This window comes from Nuphar pumila, chromosome 14 (genome assembly GCF_984573655.1).
Source record: "Nuphar pumila chromosome 14, dmNupPumi1.hap1.1, whole genome shotgun sequence".
NCBI classification, from domain to species: Eukaryota; Viridiplantae; Streptophyta; class Magnoliopsida; order Nymphaeales; family Nymphaeaceae; genus Nuphar; species Nuphar pumila.
In genome coordinates this window covers 30,244,553-30,262,625 of record NC_143262.1, presented here as the reverse complement: position 1 = coordinate 30,262,625, position 18,073 = coordinate 30,244,553, and the positions used below count along the sequence as shown (strand labels likewise).

The 18,073-nt window shown below is 34.5% G+C and overlaps 1 protein-coding gene across 1 annotated transcript in view; it reads right to left on the bottom strand.

Annotated features, from left to right (window-relative positions):
• Positions 1 to 7,295: 7,295 nt before the first annotated feature.
• The window catches only part of LOC149816716 (asparagine synthetase [glutamine-hydrolyzing] 2-like), a 145,507-nt gene continuing 134,729 nt past the window's right edge, over positions 7,296 to 18,073 (bottom strand). The window contains exons 10-14 of the mRNA XM_089987131.1: positions 10,556 to 10,690; positions 9,371 to 9,451; positions 9,172 to 9,258; positions 8,983 to 9,090; positions 7,296 to 7,660 (exon numbers count right to left, since the gene is read on the bottom strand). Coding sequence (XP_089843257.1) covers positions 7,460 to 7,660; positions 8,983 to 9,090; positions 9,172 to 9,258; positions 9,371 to 9,451; positions 10,556 to 10,690 — 612 coding nt within the window. The 3' untranslated portion in view covers positions 7,296 to 7,459. The remainder of the gene's footprint in view (positions 7,661 to 8,982; positions 9,091 to 9,171; positions 9,259 to 9,370; positions 9,452 to 10,555; positions 10,691 to 18,073) is intronic.

Genomic DNA, 18,073 nt, shown 5'->3' with positions numbered 1-18,073 from the left:
GAGGGCTAAGTTTAGAACCCAATAATAAAATACAAATTATGTGTCAAGCTACCCTAAGAACCCTACTTGACCTCGAAAATTTTACCCATTTGTAGTATCGGTGGGCAACGGTAATTAAAAAGAAGAATTTAAATTTTGTGCATTTAATAAGGCCATACAAGTGAAAAGAAAATTTCTAATTAAAGATAATAAATGATACATGCATATGCATCTAAATCATGCAATCTTCCTGTTGTGCATTAGAACATGCATTTTATTTCATTTTTACTTGCTGGTATGGTGTGGATGAATGCATCAGGTATGATTTCTATTTGTTTAATAACATGTATTCGTGGCTTAGTAATGTTTCTTGTTAATGTAAAGATGATTCTGCTTTTTTAGCATTTGCCATGTTACTTAGGTGATTGCATAAAATTATGAAACTCTCATAGTTGTATTTCCTCCAAATTATTGTATGGATCTCATCTGTGTTCTTTATTCTTATTTGTTTCATTAGAGAAATTCATACACAGATTTCTTCAGATGTCAGACACCCTTACTTTTGTGGTTTTGCAGTCTCTGATGATCAGTGAGGTGACCTACTCACCCTTACTTTTGTGTTACTTGGTTACTTGACAGATTCTTTGGACAATGTGGCTCTACTTTTTTTTATTTTCTTTGCATTTTGCTCTTGTTCTTGTTCTTGTTCTTGTCTTTAAACCTTAAGCAATTCAATAAATAAAGTAATGATTGGTTTGGTATGAAAATGTGAGTATAAGATCCCTCGTGGTGGTGGTGGTGGTGTTTCAACTGTAAGGCCCCAGGGTTTGTGGGAATATTTTCGCACTGTAAAAAAAAATGTATTTTTTTTTTGGTATGAGTCAGGGTCATTACAGATTTAATCTAGCTTGATCTCTTTCAACGAAGTGGACTTCGGTGGCATGGCTCTGATACCACTTGTTATGCCCTGACTAGGAACGAGACAGCCTTGGACTCCTTAGCTTGTGTGCACAGGCACTTAGATAAAAAAATCGGGTTCAGCGCACGCAGACGCAACATAAAATTGTGCACACAAACATCATGTGACTTGGCGCTCACAGGTGCAGTGAAGATTGCACTCACCGGTGCCTGCTTGGAAAATGCACACAGGCGCAACAGTAACGGCGCACGAAGGCGCCTTAGCCATAGTGTGAACTGGCACCTTGTGAATCATGCTCCCACGTTGTTGGTCAGGAAGTCGCGCCTCACGCAGGTTTACAGTAGCTCGATGTTTCACACTGTTGCTAGCGGTAGGATCATTTAATGCGATAGACTGGAATGTTCTTTAAATCTGTATAAACAGAATGTTGAAGAGGCAACTAATACAGAATTTAAGCAATGGAAGTGTCTATGCACTTAGCTGAAATACGAATTTCAGTGTAGAGAGAGTGAGCTCTTTAAACTAGCAGTGTTTCATAATTTCAGCCTCAACGCTCCAGCCGCGCGTCATGTAAATGAATTGCCTCTGGCAATTATCTATCCTCGTGATCTAGATCTGAAAAAGAAAATATGATTTGCGATGTAACTGATCTCAATTATCCTAATCGAGTGATTGCACTTAGCTAGAATCGCTTTAACGACGATCAAGAACTTATTAAAGTTCCTGGATTCGCCGAAAGCTCTCTGAAATTCGCCGATTGCCGATTGGATTGTTGTATCTTTGAGGCTGCTCAGATCAAAGGTTAGGAGATTGTCAAGACGTGGATGTGGAATGAAATGAAGGCAGTGAATGATGATCCTTCACTAGTCAGCGGCACGAATAGAGAGGCCAAACTCCTCTATGCGAGGCCATCTCCAAATTGGAGCAAAAAAGCATCAAGCTTCATTGATGAAATTCTCACTTACAGGCTACTCAAATTCAAATCACAGAATGCCTATAAAATAGTACATGATCACTATTTAAGTTGCTCACTAAATGGCGCCAAAACCAGCTTGGGTGGCCCATGCTTCAAGTCCCTTTGGTGACAACATTCAACCCGTTGTTGGAACCATTAAAGCACTGAAATAAGCACATGCAGAACTCTATATCTCTAACCCAGCTGACTAAACTACTTTGACTGACTGGTTGAGATCCTCCTACTGAACTTGCCCCTTTCAGCTGGATTCAGCTTGGTCTTCATTGGCATTTTCAGTGAGGCCCGTAACATGTTACCTTTTCAATGCCACCAAGATTGCCTTAATATAATGAGCAGTTTGAGAGAAACATCATCTAGAAGATAAACTTTTCGAATGTATTGCACCATGTAACTAAAAGGTAGATTCACACGATTTTTTTTATGGACCTCACAAAGTTTGCATAAAAATTTAGAAAAACAAACACATGAGCAAATTTTTTCCCAAATATGTGCATAAGTATTGCATTTAAGATTTGTGACAGACTTTACCACTCATTTTTTACCTAGAAAATAAAGTATTTCAGAAAAATACGAAAAATAATGAAGAAACTAGATAGGAATATCTTTCCAACAACACCCGATTCGCTAGAAAATGATGAATAGGTGTTGAGATACAACCCTTACAGTGTTCCTAAAACAGAAGATGAACAGGCATGACTGCGCCTATTCTGATTATTCTATGTTATTTTCTCGCTAGAGATAGACTGGGGGAGTTAATTGTTCAATGCCACCAAGATTACTTTGATATGATGAGTGGTTGAGGAAAAACGTCATCTGAAAAAATAAATTGTTCGGTCGTTCCAATCTACAAAACATGTTTCTGTATCAGTTTTGTAACTCAGAAACGGGAACCCTAAATGGGTTTTCAGTTCTGACTCAAAACAGAAAAGTTATAGGCATGTGTGCCAGCTTTTCAATGACTATAAAAATGCAGGTTTTTGACATCGGTTTAAAGAGATACAGAGAATACTTTTTATAGAAAATATGTGAATTTTCTCCTAAATATGTAATTTTTTTCTAAAATATATAAACTTTCTCTTATCTCTTAAATATGTGATTTTCATACCAAATATATGAATTTTCTCCTAAATATATGATTGACTTTGCCACTTATTTTTGTCCTAAAAAATAAAGGATTAGAAAAAAACATAAAAAATAAATAAATAAACTAGACAAAAATATTGTTTCAATGACACTTGATACGCTGGAAAACAATGAATGAGTGCTGAGATACAACCCCAACAACGTTCTTAAAATAGGAGATAAAAAGGTGTGGTTGTGCCTATCCTGATTATTCTATGATATTTTCTATCCATTAGCGTTGGAAATCTAGAAAAATAATGAAAATGATGGCGATAGATCAGATGTTATCTTTTCAACACTACCAAGATCACCTTGATTTGATGAGTGGTTGGGGAGAAACGTATTATGGAAAATAGACTATCTGATTGTTCCAGTCGGTAGAATATATTTTTGTTCTACTTTTGCAACTCTTAAATAGGAATCCTAGGGGGAGTTTCGGTTCTGACTTAAAACATAAAAGTTAAAGACTTATATATTAGCTTTCCAACAGCTATAAAAACATAGGTTTTTGACATCAGATCAAAAAGATATAGATTTAAGAACAAAGACAGTTGTGCAAAAAATATGTGAATATGCGGATTTTCTCATAAACATGCAAATTTCCTCCTACACATGCAAATCCCCTCCTATATGTGCTATTTTCCTCTAAAATATGATTTTTTTTCTAAATATACGAATTTTCTCCTAAATATATAAATAATCTTCTAAACATGTGAATTTCCTCCTATATATACAATTTTTCTCCCAAATATGCAAAAATTCTTCTAAATATGTGATTTTCATCTCAAATATGAAGATTTTCTCTTAAATATGCAAATTTTTTCTCAAGTATGCGAATATGCAACATTTTTTCTAAATATTTGAATTTCTTTTCAAATCATATATTCACATATTTGAGAGAAAAATCATATATTTAAGAGAAAATTCATATATTTAGAAGAAAATTCACGTATTGCATATTTGGAAAGAAAATTGCATATTTAAGAGAAAACTCTCATATTTGGGAGAAAAAACACATATTTAGTAGAAAATTTGCATATTTGAGAGAAAATCTCATATATAGGTGAAAGTTCACATGTTTAAGAGGAAATTCACATAATCACATATTTTTTTGTAAAGCAGTATCTATTCTTAGATCTGTATATCTTTGATTCGACATCGAAAACTTGTGTTTTTATAGTTGTTGGAAAGTTGAGACACATGCCTGTAATTTTTCTATTTTGAAACAAAACTAAAAACCCCTCTAGGGTTCCTATTTCTGAGTTCTAAAATTGAAACAAAAACATGCTCTGTAGGTTGGAACAATCTATTTTTTTAAAGGTTATTTTTCTCCAATCGCTTATCAGATCAAGGTGATTTTGGTGGCATTAGAAAGTGAACGCCTCAATTTGTCTTTATTCATTTTATCATTTCTTTTGAATTTTTGATGTAGGTAGTCGAAAGACAATATAGAATAATCGGGATAGGCATAGTTGCGCATGTTCATCTCCTGTTTTAGGAACATTGTCAAGGTTGTCATAGCACATGCTCATCTTTTCCCAGCGAATCAGGTGTCGTTGGAAATGTATTTATGTCTATTTTTTGTATTATTTAAAATTCTTTATTTTCTAAGTCGAAAAATAGTGGCAAAGTCTGTCACATACCTTATATGCAATACTTGGCTAATATTTATGAGACAATTTACATATTTGGGAGAAAAAACATATATTTAGTTGAAAATTCACATATTTGAGAGAAAAATCATATATTTAGAAGTAAATTGCATATTTATGAGAAAATTCACATATTTAGTAGAAAATCCACATATTTGCATATTTTGTGCAAAACAGTCTCTATTATGAGATCTGTATCTCTTCGATCCAATATTGAAAATTTATGTTTTTATAGTCGTTGAAAAGCTGAGATAATGGTTTGTAACTTTTCTGTTTTGAGTCAGAACCGCAAACCCTTCTAGGTTCCCGTTTCTAAGTTATGAAACTGGAATAGAAACCTTCTCTATAGACTAGAACGACCGAACAGTCTATTTTTTAAAAAGATGTTTCTCCCTAACCACTTGTTAAATCATTGGTAGCATTGGAAAGCTAACACCCCGAATTGTCTTTATCCTTTTTATTGTTTTTCAGATTTCTAACGCAGGTAATCAAAAAATAGTATAGAATAATCGGGATAGGTGCAGTCGTACATTTTCATCTCTTATTTTAAGAACAATGTCGGGGTTGTATCTCAGTACCCATTCGTAGTTTTTTAATGAATCAGGTATCATTGGAAAGATATTTTTATCTATTTCTGTGTTTTTAAGAATCCTTCATATCTTGAGTCAAAAATCGATGGCAAAGTCTGTCCCAGACCTTGAATTCAATACTTGGGCACATATTTGAGAGAAAAATCTTCTATATAAAGGAAATTCACTCGTGTGAAGGTTCAAATGGTTCTTTTAACCTCATACATTTATAGTTTTGGACATCAGGCGGATTTTTAAAATTTGTAGGATTTTTCGAGCAATACATCAATTTTGCAAAGATCATTTTCACTAAAAAAAAATCACTTGCACATGCCAATCATTTCAGGATGAAATAGGGCAAAATTTTGGACACGGGTCACATGGTGAGCTCCACTAACCAGCCAAACATCATTTTGCTATGGATTCTCAAGACTCGCACATATGGTGACCCTGGTTGCAGTAAATACTTCAGCTTATGTTTATTTCTCAACTGAATGATATAGATGGGTTCATAAAACGTTAACTACCATTAGTAGCTCATTCCCTGTCCATTACATTGAATTCTCCTTTCAACAGTGCATGAGTATAATTTTAGCAATTGTTTGGTACACTGATGGGTGTACCTCCAATATACTAATCCTTAACAACATCCATTTTGGAGACGATTTCCTCACAATAGCTTGATCAAATAGACCAATAATGAAAATTAATAAAACATTGTATGCATCGGTAGAGGGCTTAGCCTATAGAACACTTTAGACAGGATATCCAACTTTTATCTAGAGGGGATGAAATCCGTTTAAAACACTGAAAATTTATAGTGCTATCCTTGCAAAATAGCATGTTTTTCAAAATACCTAGCAATTTGATAAAATACTTGGCATATCTAAAATTTTGTTTACAACTTTTTTATAACAGTTTTGCCCTTCTACAAATGTAATACTACCATTGCAACTCTTACTCGCAAATGTCCCCAAAATATGCAAACCTCCGTAAAAAAAACAGCACAGGTAAGAAGACATTCACACACACAGTACGACCATCGTAACTATGCCTTGTGAATGTTACATTGTATTTACGAATGTCCCCTTGTTAGTGCATATTAGAGAGTATTTAGTTAAAAAAAGTTCACACATTTTAAGGACCTTCCCAACTCATGATCGCAAGAGCGCTTTAAAATGTAAGAATGATACTTTTGAAGCATTGCTTAAGGTTTCAGTATAGCTAGGACCTTCATTGGTACTTCAAAACACTGCTAAAAGCCCTTGCAGGAATGCACCCATCATTTTTCAATTGGTTTTAGCAGAGTATTTTGAAGCACTGGCAAATATCCCAGCAAAACTAAGACCTTTAGCGGTGCTTCAAAAGTACCACAGAAGGCCGAATGTCCACATTATTTTCATGCAAGAGTTAACCTTATCAATTGGATGCCATTCCACATCAAAATGTGTCAACCTAAAACCATATTTGTTAATGTAATCACATGTTTTCAGATGTGGAGACCTTCACATTATTTTCATGCAAATCTTGCACATTGAGATGTTAACCTATCAATTGAATGACATTTACATGTGTGCAAACCTAAAATCATAATTGCAAATGTGATCACATATTTGCAAATGTTCATATCAAAGACTTATGAAATCTGCATGAAAATAACATGCAAAAGATTTCATATTTGTAAATATGTGACCACATTCGCAATTGTGAAGTTAACCTATCAATTGGATGACATTTGCATTCTAGAATCTGTGAACCTAAAACCATATTTGCATATGTGCTCACATATTTGCAAATAACTATATTGAAAACTTGCAAAATTCGCATAAAAATAACATGCGAAGATCCTCACATCCACAAATACTGACAACATTTGCATATGAAGAGTTAGCCTTATCAATTGAATGACATTCACACTTCAAAAATGAACAAATCTGAAACCATATTTATGAATGTAGTACTGTATTTGTGAATCTAAAACTATATTCTCCTTTTTATTGAAGAATTGTGAATTTCCTACAACGTAGCTATATATTAACCGAACCTTTGCAGTGCGAAGAGGTAAAAATGTCTTAAAAAAAATCAAAAATCAAAATTTTGGATATGGGATAAATTGTGTCAAACTGCTAGGTATTTCAAAAAACACCACTTTTGCAAGGACAGTACGGTCATTTTTCATTAATACTATGCCTTATCCAACCTAAGGTTTTAGTCACACAGGTGTTTCTGTTCCACCTTGCAGTTACTGAGCTAAATCAAACTTTCCACTGTCTAAAGAGACGGTAACTGCATCATCTGTATGATCGTATGCAGCAGCATGGACACCGAGAGCAGCCCGCCCAGAAGGATCTGGGTTTTTCGCCCATGCGGCATCCCACTCAAACGCTTTTGCAGTACTGCATGCTACGCTTGGCCCTCCTGGCACAGTCATCCTTGCTGCATTCTGCTTAAGAAAATAGCTCACAAAGTTAGATGCAAGTTTTCATGGGAAAACCACAAGGCATTCTAAGAAATGCATTCCGCTTCGCAACAGACATTTTTAATGGGTTGAGGGTCACAAAATGCAATAGACTATATGAAACTTATAAATCAAAAACGAAAAGTAAAAAGAAACTATTAGCCTTAATTTCTTACTATAACAAATGCAAGAGTTCTTTTGGATAGGCATGATAAGGAACTTGTTGATATATTCACAATGTACTTTAACTTCCATGGACACCAAACTCAAAAACAAAAGAAGACAATGCACGGAGATAACATCAAATGAGAAAAGACATTCTAAAAACATCAGCTACGGTGATAAAAAAAATCAGAAAATTGGGAAGTCCCCCGAAATTGCCAATATATAAAGTTCTGATTTCTCAGTATGACCTACAATAGAAAACATTAAGGTACCTTTGCCTTCTCAAATATTGAACATATTATCTTATGCAGTGTTAGAAGTCTACCCCATTTCGGTAACATGGATGATCATCAACACCCTCAGAAACGATGTAAGCCCTCTCAGGCCTTCAGGTCCAACCAGATATGCCAGGAACATGCTATTGTGCATCCCAGAATGGATGGATGGAAGCTTTACCATTCAGCATTAGCAAATATAGAAATCCTCCCAATTCCATACTTAATTAGTAGATTGAAATTTGAAACAATAGTCACAGATATAGGCGATATGTTGAAAACATAGCTATAATATAGTTGTAAATTCATAAAACGATAATAAATGCAAAATATCACGATATTTTGAAAATATCATAAATTTATATATGTCACGATATTATTGTGATGATATCACGATATTATTGTGATGATATCACGATATTATGAGTTACCTTTTACCTTTTTATTTCTTTTCTATATCTTAAATTTTTAACTACGTTTTTCTTCTTTATTTTATATTTTTTACTTATTTCCTTTATTATATGTGTATTTTATTATCTAAACATGTTATTTTTCTTACTTATTTCTACTATTTTTATATTTTTTATTTTTTTTAAAGTACCGAGTCTTTCCTGAGATCTTCCCGAGATTTATCAACTAAATAAATATTATCGCGCCAAGATATAGCTGAGACCGATATTTGTGACAATGATTGAAACCTACTACATCTTAACACAGTAATGAACAAATGCAACTCTGGAAACTGATTATCTAATTTACTCGCTTTAGTTCCAGTTAGGCAAGGCAATGGAAGAGAGCCTGATCAAGCAAAGACAGGATCTTATGATTTCTATTGACTGATCAAACTCCATCATGAATGATGATTACCTTTGGAAACAACTTCTCAAAGATTGCCCTGTAATAATATGCTTCCTTTGTTGAAGGAGTGTTGTCAGGAAAGACATAACTTGCATTCATCAACATTGAATCAGAGACCTAAGAAAAAGGATCCAACTTTAAAACTGAATCAACAAACATCAAAGTCAAAATTGAAGATTTTATGCAACTAAAAAGTACATGTGCATTGGCATGATCTTTCAAGCCATCAATCCATCTGTAACCGACTCCATCGCTGAATTGTTCTTTCTGTCTGTACAGTATGTGCTGAACAAGAACAAAAGGAAAATTGTAATTTGTTAGGACAACAAGTGTTTGATTTACTGATATTCTTCTAATAAGGGCAGACTGAAATCATACAGGCATATAAACTACACACCTTGGGAAGGTAAGGGTTCTCTTCATCATCAAATGCATTTCGAAGGATCCATTTCTCAATACGACCAAGGTCAGGCTTTATCTGTTGTCATGCAAACAAAACAATTGAACATAATATGAAATGAGTTTCGCATGGGATGTGAAAAGATGAAAGTTCAGGAATAATATTTATTTGTTGAAACTAGTAGATAAAGAACAGATGACATCTTGGTTACAACAAGCTTGTACCTTTCAATTTCTTTAGTATTGTTTTCTTAAAAAGGAACAAAGTAGGAGCATGATTTTATGAGCTGTTGATTGTGAAAACCAAAGAGCCTCAACATTTTTATGCTGCCTAGTGTGAGGGTGAGGCAACTTTTTCACAAAATCTCTGCTTAACTTTTGTTAGTTATTGAAACAACCCTGCTTCCTAAACTTGCATTGGTCCATAGGTTCTACTCTGGTCACTAGACTCAATACCATCAGTAAATTCTATAAATTTTCATAGTATTTAAGGGATGGCATGTAACAGCATGACATAAATGGGTGGAGAAAAGGAAAAAATACTGCTTCATGACAACAAAAAGAAAAAATATAAAATTATTATATAAAGATCATTATAAAAAAATACAAATGCATGAGAGAGAGAGAGAGAGAGTTTTCCTAAAGGCTACTGGCACAACAATCTTTAGGTTATTCCTTGGTTAATCAAAATCTAGCCAGAAGGGCTAATCCTATCCATACAACCAAGCATGCTCCTAAAAAGGTGGGGAATTTCCCATGTCAGAAACTATAGGGCTGATGCAGTTCTTCATTCCCACCCAGTCACATCTTATGATACATAACGTCTAGCAATTTTCTGATAAGATAAAGATAGCATCTTAGAATAAAAATGAACAATGCACCAAAATTGATATTGAAATGAACAGAAGAGAAAAAAGATAATTTCAAGGCAGTCACATTGTAAATGAAGCATTATCATTTTGGCTGTCACTCAATTGGTAGCCTTAAGCACTGGGAAAAACTAACTAGATGGTGGGCAATCCCACTACATAGCTAGCTTGATAATTAAAAGAACACATGAATTTGGTCTCTCATTTTAAACAAGGCACATAATCACAAGATGTCTGTGCATTCTTCCATCTTATTCTACATCACTGACAAAATGTTGAATCCAAGCGCATCAAGATTATTAAAGAAAACTCACCATCTTCCATTCTGGATCTATGCCCATTGCAACATCAATGAAATGTTTATCCAGAAAAGGAACACGAGCCTCTAAGCCCCATGCTGAAGTAGATTTGTTAGCCCTTAGGCAGTCATAGAGATGAAGAGCCTTAATCTGGAAAATGTAAAAGAAAAAAAAAGCAGTGGCATCAGAACCAAATGAGGAGATATTGATAAACAAAAATAAGAAATACTGAGTGTGTCTGTGTGTGGGCATGTGTATTAAATATTGCAGATATTTTCAACAGGAAAATGACTTCCTAAGATAGATAAATGAGGTTCTACAATCTGCCATGCATAAAGTTGCACCAAATTTTGCCATAGATCACCTTCATCTTTTCTTTTTAAATTCCACAAGTACCTTAACATCACATAGAAGCACAACCTTGTCCAGTTATGTCACTAATCTCCTTTCACATGGATACCAATGCAGGAATGGAACACGATGCATATATCACTTGGTATGACACAACACTTCTAAAAAACTGGAACATGGACACACACAAATATATATATATATATATATATATGTGTGTGTGTGTGTGTGTGTGTGTGTATAAAATATGAATAACATTTCAAGTGCAAATTCTTGAATAGCAATTCTAAATCACTACAATTAAGAACATTAACTAATAAGACTGAGTTGAAATTGAAATGTAATGTCATTGATGATAAATTTTAAAGGAACACAACTGAATACAAAATAAGTAATCAAGATCATAAATAGAGAAAGTTAATAACACAATGTTCATTGTGTCAGACACTAGTTTGACTGTGTCTATGAAGTGTCCTAGCATGTCCAAATGTCATCTCATGTTGACACTGGATAAGTGTGCTAAGTGTCCAAGTGACATCTAATCTCCTAGAAAGATACTAAATAAGAGAATTTTAACCTTATTTTGATTGTATCCTCAAAATAAAAACCAATGTTCCTCAAAGCAAATACACAGCAAGAAAAGCCTTGAGGGGCTTAAAAAAGTGCAATATTAATTAAGGTCAATGGGATTCGTTTGGGGGGACAGCAGTTCTCGAACCCCTTTTCTTCTTCCCTTTTATTCTCCCTTCCACTGATGATGGTGTTCCCTGGCTCTAGTGAGAAGAGGAAGCTCCGGTGAGACCTCCACGTACTCTCTCTCACCTTTTTGTCAACTTCTTTTTTCTTTCTTTCTTTCTTTCTTTCTTTCTTCTTCTTTCATTTTCTTTCTTTTATTTTTTTTCTTTCTCCATCTTCATCTGTCCTTTTCCATTCTTCTTCTTCTTCCTTTCTGCCCCTTCTTGTCCGCCTTTTTTTTTCCTTTTTTCTTCTTCCTCTTTTTTTTCTTTTTATTTTTCTTTTCTTTTTCTTTTTTCCCTTTCTTCTTACTCTTTCTTTTCTGCCCCTTCATGGCAGCATGTTTCCTCTTCTCTTTGTCGAACTTTTTTATTTCTTGTCAATACTGATATGATTTTATGAATGTCTCATCTGTTTTCTTTTGAAAATAATTTGATAGTAGTAGTTTAGATGCTTATTTTTCTTTTTGTAGCACACTCACCTTTATACAGAATTATTTAACTTTGTTTTCTGTATCTGAATTATTAAAATGATTTTAATTTTTATTTTAGTTATTGTCTAGAATAGTGGTTTATTTATGTAAAATGAAGACTTCATAAATTTTTATTTTGCTCTCTCATTTCTTTTGTTGATTCCCTATAATAAATTTGCATTATAATTATTTCTTGAAATTTATTTTATAATTTATTTTTAGATTCTCTAAATGATATCCAATTATTGTTTATGGGTTCACACATATTTCATTGTTATCTTAATTTTTAGTTTGTAACATTTTTAATATTTTGGTGAAGCTTATGCTTTATGCCTCGAGGATTATGCCCCACTCCAAAGTGGGTCTTGAGCCTCGCTACGCTTCAATGCTATTCACAACATTGATAGCATAATTCTTCAATTCCCCAAATATCACAAAAATAGAGGGAACTTGAATCTTGTACAATTTAAACAGTTTTATATTAACCTTCGTACTGTCCTACGATGTCGGTGTATTTCCACCTTGTGCTCATGGTTTCTGGTCACAACAATTTCGGACACTAGCGGTGTTGGCACTGTGTCAAAGGGAGAAATTCCCTCTACCAATATCCTATTCAACCCATGGTATTCACTAGCTAATAGGGTTAACAAGCTGTAAATGAAAGACAAAAAAAAAGATGATGGTGAAAGAAGAAACAAAGAGAAGAATATGCACAAATGTTTTTTCCACTTATCATAGGGTTGCATTATTCAGGCTTATAAGACTGCTAAAGTGGGGTCAATAATATACCAAAACACACTACATTATGTAACAATTTCAGGTTTACGTAATGACATGTACAAATGGCAAAATTGCCCGATACTTAACTAAATGACATAAATGTTCTTGTGACTCATTTTCTATACTCCCCCTCAAAGTGATGTTTTGATATTCTTAATCTTCCAAGTGCTTTGGTAGAAGATCTCACCACGTTGAAGTAGGGATCTTATATGAATTGGTAGAAAGGGTGTGGGCTTTATCTTTTCACAAATGAAATGACAATCATTCTCAACGTGTATAAGTCCTTTCATAATAAACAAGATAAGAAGCCATGGAGATAGCTGCTCTATTGTCATAGTATAGATTGATATGAAGCTCCACATTTTCTCCCAACTCAGAAAGAATAGACCAGCCATAATCCTTCACGTATTTCAATCGTCATTGCTTCGTATTCTACACCTACACTAAATCAGGATACTGCACTTTGTTTTTTACTTCTTCATGAGATTAGATTCTCAACAATAAGTGTAATGAAATGAGAATCTTCCAACTAAGAACTTAGATCCGCAAGAAATGGTGTCTAGAAAGACACAATAGAAAAAACCCTTGAAAAGGGTATAATGGGAAACAAAAAGAAATAAAATATTCTTTTATTGAAGCAATATGAAATGCTTAAAAAGCATTACAAATGATAATCTTACAAGAGAAGGGTTTACCCCTATTTATACAAGAGCTAAGGGGAGAGCTCATAAGGAGCTCTCCCTTCCGGTCGTTGGACTAGTCCAACGGCTAGACCGTTGGAACTAGCCGTTGGACTAGTTCCAACAACTAGATTTTGGTTAAGTTCCAAGTGGAACTTAACCAAACTAGTATTATCTAGTTCCTATTGAACTAGATAATATTTGATATACAAAATAAAAAAAATAGGAATATATATATATATAATAATAATAATATTATATTATTATATATTTATATATATTACATTTTAACACTCTCCCTCAAACTTACGGTACAATGAGCGAAAGTTTGTCTAAAAGAAAGTGGAATCTGGGAGCCGCAAGAGGTTTGGTGAAGAAATCTGTTAATTGATACTCTAATGTAACATATGGCAGATCAATGGTGCCGTGTAGGTACTCCTCTCGAACATAGTGTCAATCCATCTCTATGTGTTTGGTGCATTCATGAAAAGTCTGGTTGCTTGCGATGTAGATTGCACTCTTGTTGTCACAACACATGCGCGAGGCTTGTGTTGTTTCAACATCAGTATAAGCAATTAAATCTAAAGATAATGATGCAAACAAGAAGAGTCCACGTGAAAGAGAACTCTTTAAATATCTAATAATGCGTAAGACTGCTCCCATATGAACAGAGGTGGGAGCATGTTGAAATTGACTAGTTGTGTGGACCGCATGTGCGATGTCTGGCCGAGTGATAGAAATGTAGGAAAGAGCTCCAACAAGTTGCCTAAATGGAGTAGGATCTTCAATTTTCATCTTGACATTAACTACTTCTGAAGTATCTACTTTCTTTTCATCAATAATACCAGACCTGCGAACAATGTCAGAAGCAAATTTAGATTGAGATATCAAATACCCTCTGGGAGAATAAGCAACTTTTATTCTTAGAAAATATCATAGTAGTCCTAGGTCAGACATCTCAAAATGAGTTTTAAGAAGAGTTTTGATATTAGCAACTCCATGTTTGTCACCTCCAGTGATGATCATATCATCCACATAAAGAAGAAGAATGATGATACCAGAATCAGATTGCTTAATAAATAAGGCAGTGTCAATCAAACAAGAACGAAAACCAATATCAATCATAACATGACTAAACATGGCATACCAGGCTTTTGGTGCATGTTTAAGACCATAAAGAACTTTCTCAAGACGAAGAATTTTACCTTTAGAAAGACTAATACCAGGTGGAGCTTGCATGTATACTTCTTCAACAAGACTCATTTAAGAAGACATTTTTGACGTCCATTTGAAATATAGGCCATTTCTTTATAGAAGCTAAAGCAATTAAAGTTCGAACTGTGGTCATTCGAGCTACAGGGGCAAAGGTTTCTTCGTAGTCAATGACATACTCTTTAGCATAGTCTTTGGCTACAAGACGTGCCTTATACCTTTCTAGGGTCCCATCACTTTTGGTTTTCACTTTATAGACTCATCGACAACCTATAGGTTTTTTTCCAAAAGGTAGGTCTTGGATGGACCAAGTGTTGGCCTTTTCTAATGCATCCAGCTCTAATTTCATAGCTTCAATCCATTCTTCATGATTTTTGGCTTCAAAATATGAGGAAGGTTTGACATAGGATTATATTAAGGCAAGAGCTGCCCTATATGAGGGTGAAAAAGATTCATATGAAACAAATTTCCTGGGGGGTCTAGAGATTCTAGAAGTCCTACGAGGAGGAGCTTCGGAAAATCTTTCTAACGCACATGGGTGGCGTTGCTCTCCAGTTCTTCGTCTTAAATACTGTAAACTAACATCCCTACTAGTTTGATCTTCATTACCATGTTCATAGCTAGTAAGACTTTGATCATTGTCAAAGTTACAGTCAAAATCATCTTCATTGGATTGGGAAGTTAAATCAATTAAAAAGGAATATTCAGTAATATCCTTGAATTTTTTGCTTTCAAAAAAAAATTATTTTTCAAGGAAGGTCACATTCCTTGACACATTCAACTTATTATTTTGAATATCGTAACTTATGTACCCTTTTTGGTTTTCAGCATATCCTAAAAAAGCACATGGGATTGCACGGGGAGAGAATTTATCGTTCTTGTCGGTAAATACAAAACATTTGCAACCAAACACTCTTAGTCTGGAGTAGTCTGGAGCTAAAGTATAAAGTTTTTCAATCGGAGATATGTTTTCTAAAGAGAAAGATGGCATTCTATTTATGAGATAAGTAGCAGTTAAGGCTGCTTCAGCCCAAAACCCTTTTAGCACTTGGCTTGCTATTAGCAAAGTTCGAGTAGTCTCCATAATGTGACGATGTTTACGTTCTGCAAGACCATTTTGTTGTAGGGTATTTAGGCAAGATCGTTGATGAATAATGCCATATGAATTAAGATAGTTTTTAAACTCTCCAAACAAAAATTCTCCCCCTGAATCAGTGCGAAACATAGAGACATTACTTTAAAATTTGTTTGTGACCATTTTATGAAACACTTGAAAGTGAGTAAAAACTTTGGATTTATGTTTAAGAAAATAAATTCAAGTATGTCTAGTAAAATTATCTATAAAAATGACATAATATGCAAAACCACCTTTAGAAACAACTGGTGCGGGTCCTCAAACATCCGAATGTATTAACTCAAGAGGTTTTGTAGAGACAAATGTTCTACTAGAGAACGGTAATCTTTTCATTTTTTCAAGAATGCAGTCTTTACAAGCAAAATTTTCAGATTTACAAAACTTTCCCAAACTTGGAAAATATTGGATTTTAGACATATGAGGATGGCCAAGTCTTTTGTGCCATAAGTCTGTTTCCAATTTCTGAACATTTAAACAAAATACATTCTTGGGTAGTTCCAAAAAGTCCATGTAATATAGTTATCCTTCTTTATGGCCTTCCCCAATCAGCTTCCTTGACTGGCGATCCTGTATCCAGCAACCATCAGAAGAGAAGGATATATTACATCCATAATCAGAAATTTGGAAAACAGATAAGAGATTTAAATTAAGTTTTGGGATATATCTAACTTCTGGAAGACAAAAAGTTTTGGTTTTTTCAAAATACCCAATTCCCTTTATTTCAAGAGATGTTCCATCTGCTGTAAAGACTTTTGAAATATTAGAGTTATGTTTAAGACATTCGGATAAACATTTATAATGTGGGGTCGTATGAAATGATGCACCAGAATCTAAAAGCCAAGGAAAATTACCTGGACCGGATACAGATGCAACAGGCGTTCCAGTTGAGGCTTCAGCGGAAGAAGAGGCATTTTGAAGAAGAGGCTAAAGAATCTCCATAAGTTGAGCCATAGAAACAGGTGCATCTTGATCTTTCGATTCTTCAACTGATGCAACCTTCTTTTCATCTCTTTTCTTTAATTTTGGACATTGAGGCCTATAGTGCTCCTCCGGTTCATGACAGTGATGACAAATCACTTTTCTTTTGTCAAACTCACCATTTTGCCTCCCAAAATGAGGTGGCCTATAGGTACGAGTATGATTCTTAGGCCTAGATACAGCTAGGATGGAATCATCATCAGCTTTAGAAGAACTTTTTCGGAGACGATTTTCCTCCATTGTTAATTCTTCAATAGTTTCAACAATAGAGGGAATTTTTTCTCGGTGAAGGAGAGTTGATTTGGTGGTTTCAAATTCCGGCCTTAATCCAGTTATAAACTGGTAGAAATGTTCAGCATCGAGTTGCTTTTGGCGAAGCTTGATGTCTTCGGCACAATGTCACTTTGGTTCCAAAAAGGAAAGTTCTTCCCAAAGTTCGGACAACCCATTGTAATATTCATGAATTGTTTTGTCTCCTTGAGTCATTATTCAAACTCTTTCTTGAAGATTGCACACATGTGCAATATCTTTAAGGGAATACATATTTTTAAGGTATTCCCATGCCTTATCGGCATGATCAAACTTGGCAAGACTTGAGCACTTTTTAATGTCAACGCTATTGATAAGCCATGACATTATCTTCGCATGAGCCATTCTCCACTCTTTTCATTTCTTCTCGTAAGAGGCTAGGGCATTGATTTTCTCTTCTTCCAATAGAGGAACATCTTTATCTCCCTCCTTTTTATTAAGAGATAGTTTACGTTCCGAATCGGAACCATCCACAATCCCCCATAGACCTTTTCCCCATATATGGTGCTTCATGATTGAAGCCCATGTTACATAGTTTGTATCGCTTAATTTCATAGGGATGATGGTGACTTTATCATTGTCATCCATCAATTACAAAGGGAGAAAAAAGAATAGGTAAAGAAGAGAAGAACAAAAAAGAAAATGCGAAAAAGAAAGAGATACAATATAACAAGATGTAGAGGCTCTTCTAATGAAGTGATAAAACACTTCTCTTCATGTGGCAAAACACTTTTGCAAAGGGCATGAAAACCGAGGCAGCTTTTCTCCAAGATCTAATATTCTCATCGCTTTGATACCATGCAATGAAATGAGAATCTTCCAACTAAGAACTTAGATCCGCAAGAAATGGTGTCTAGAAAGACACAATAGCAAAAACCCTT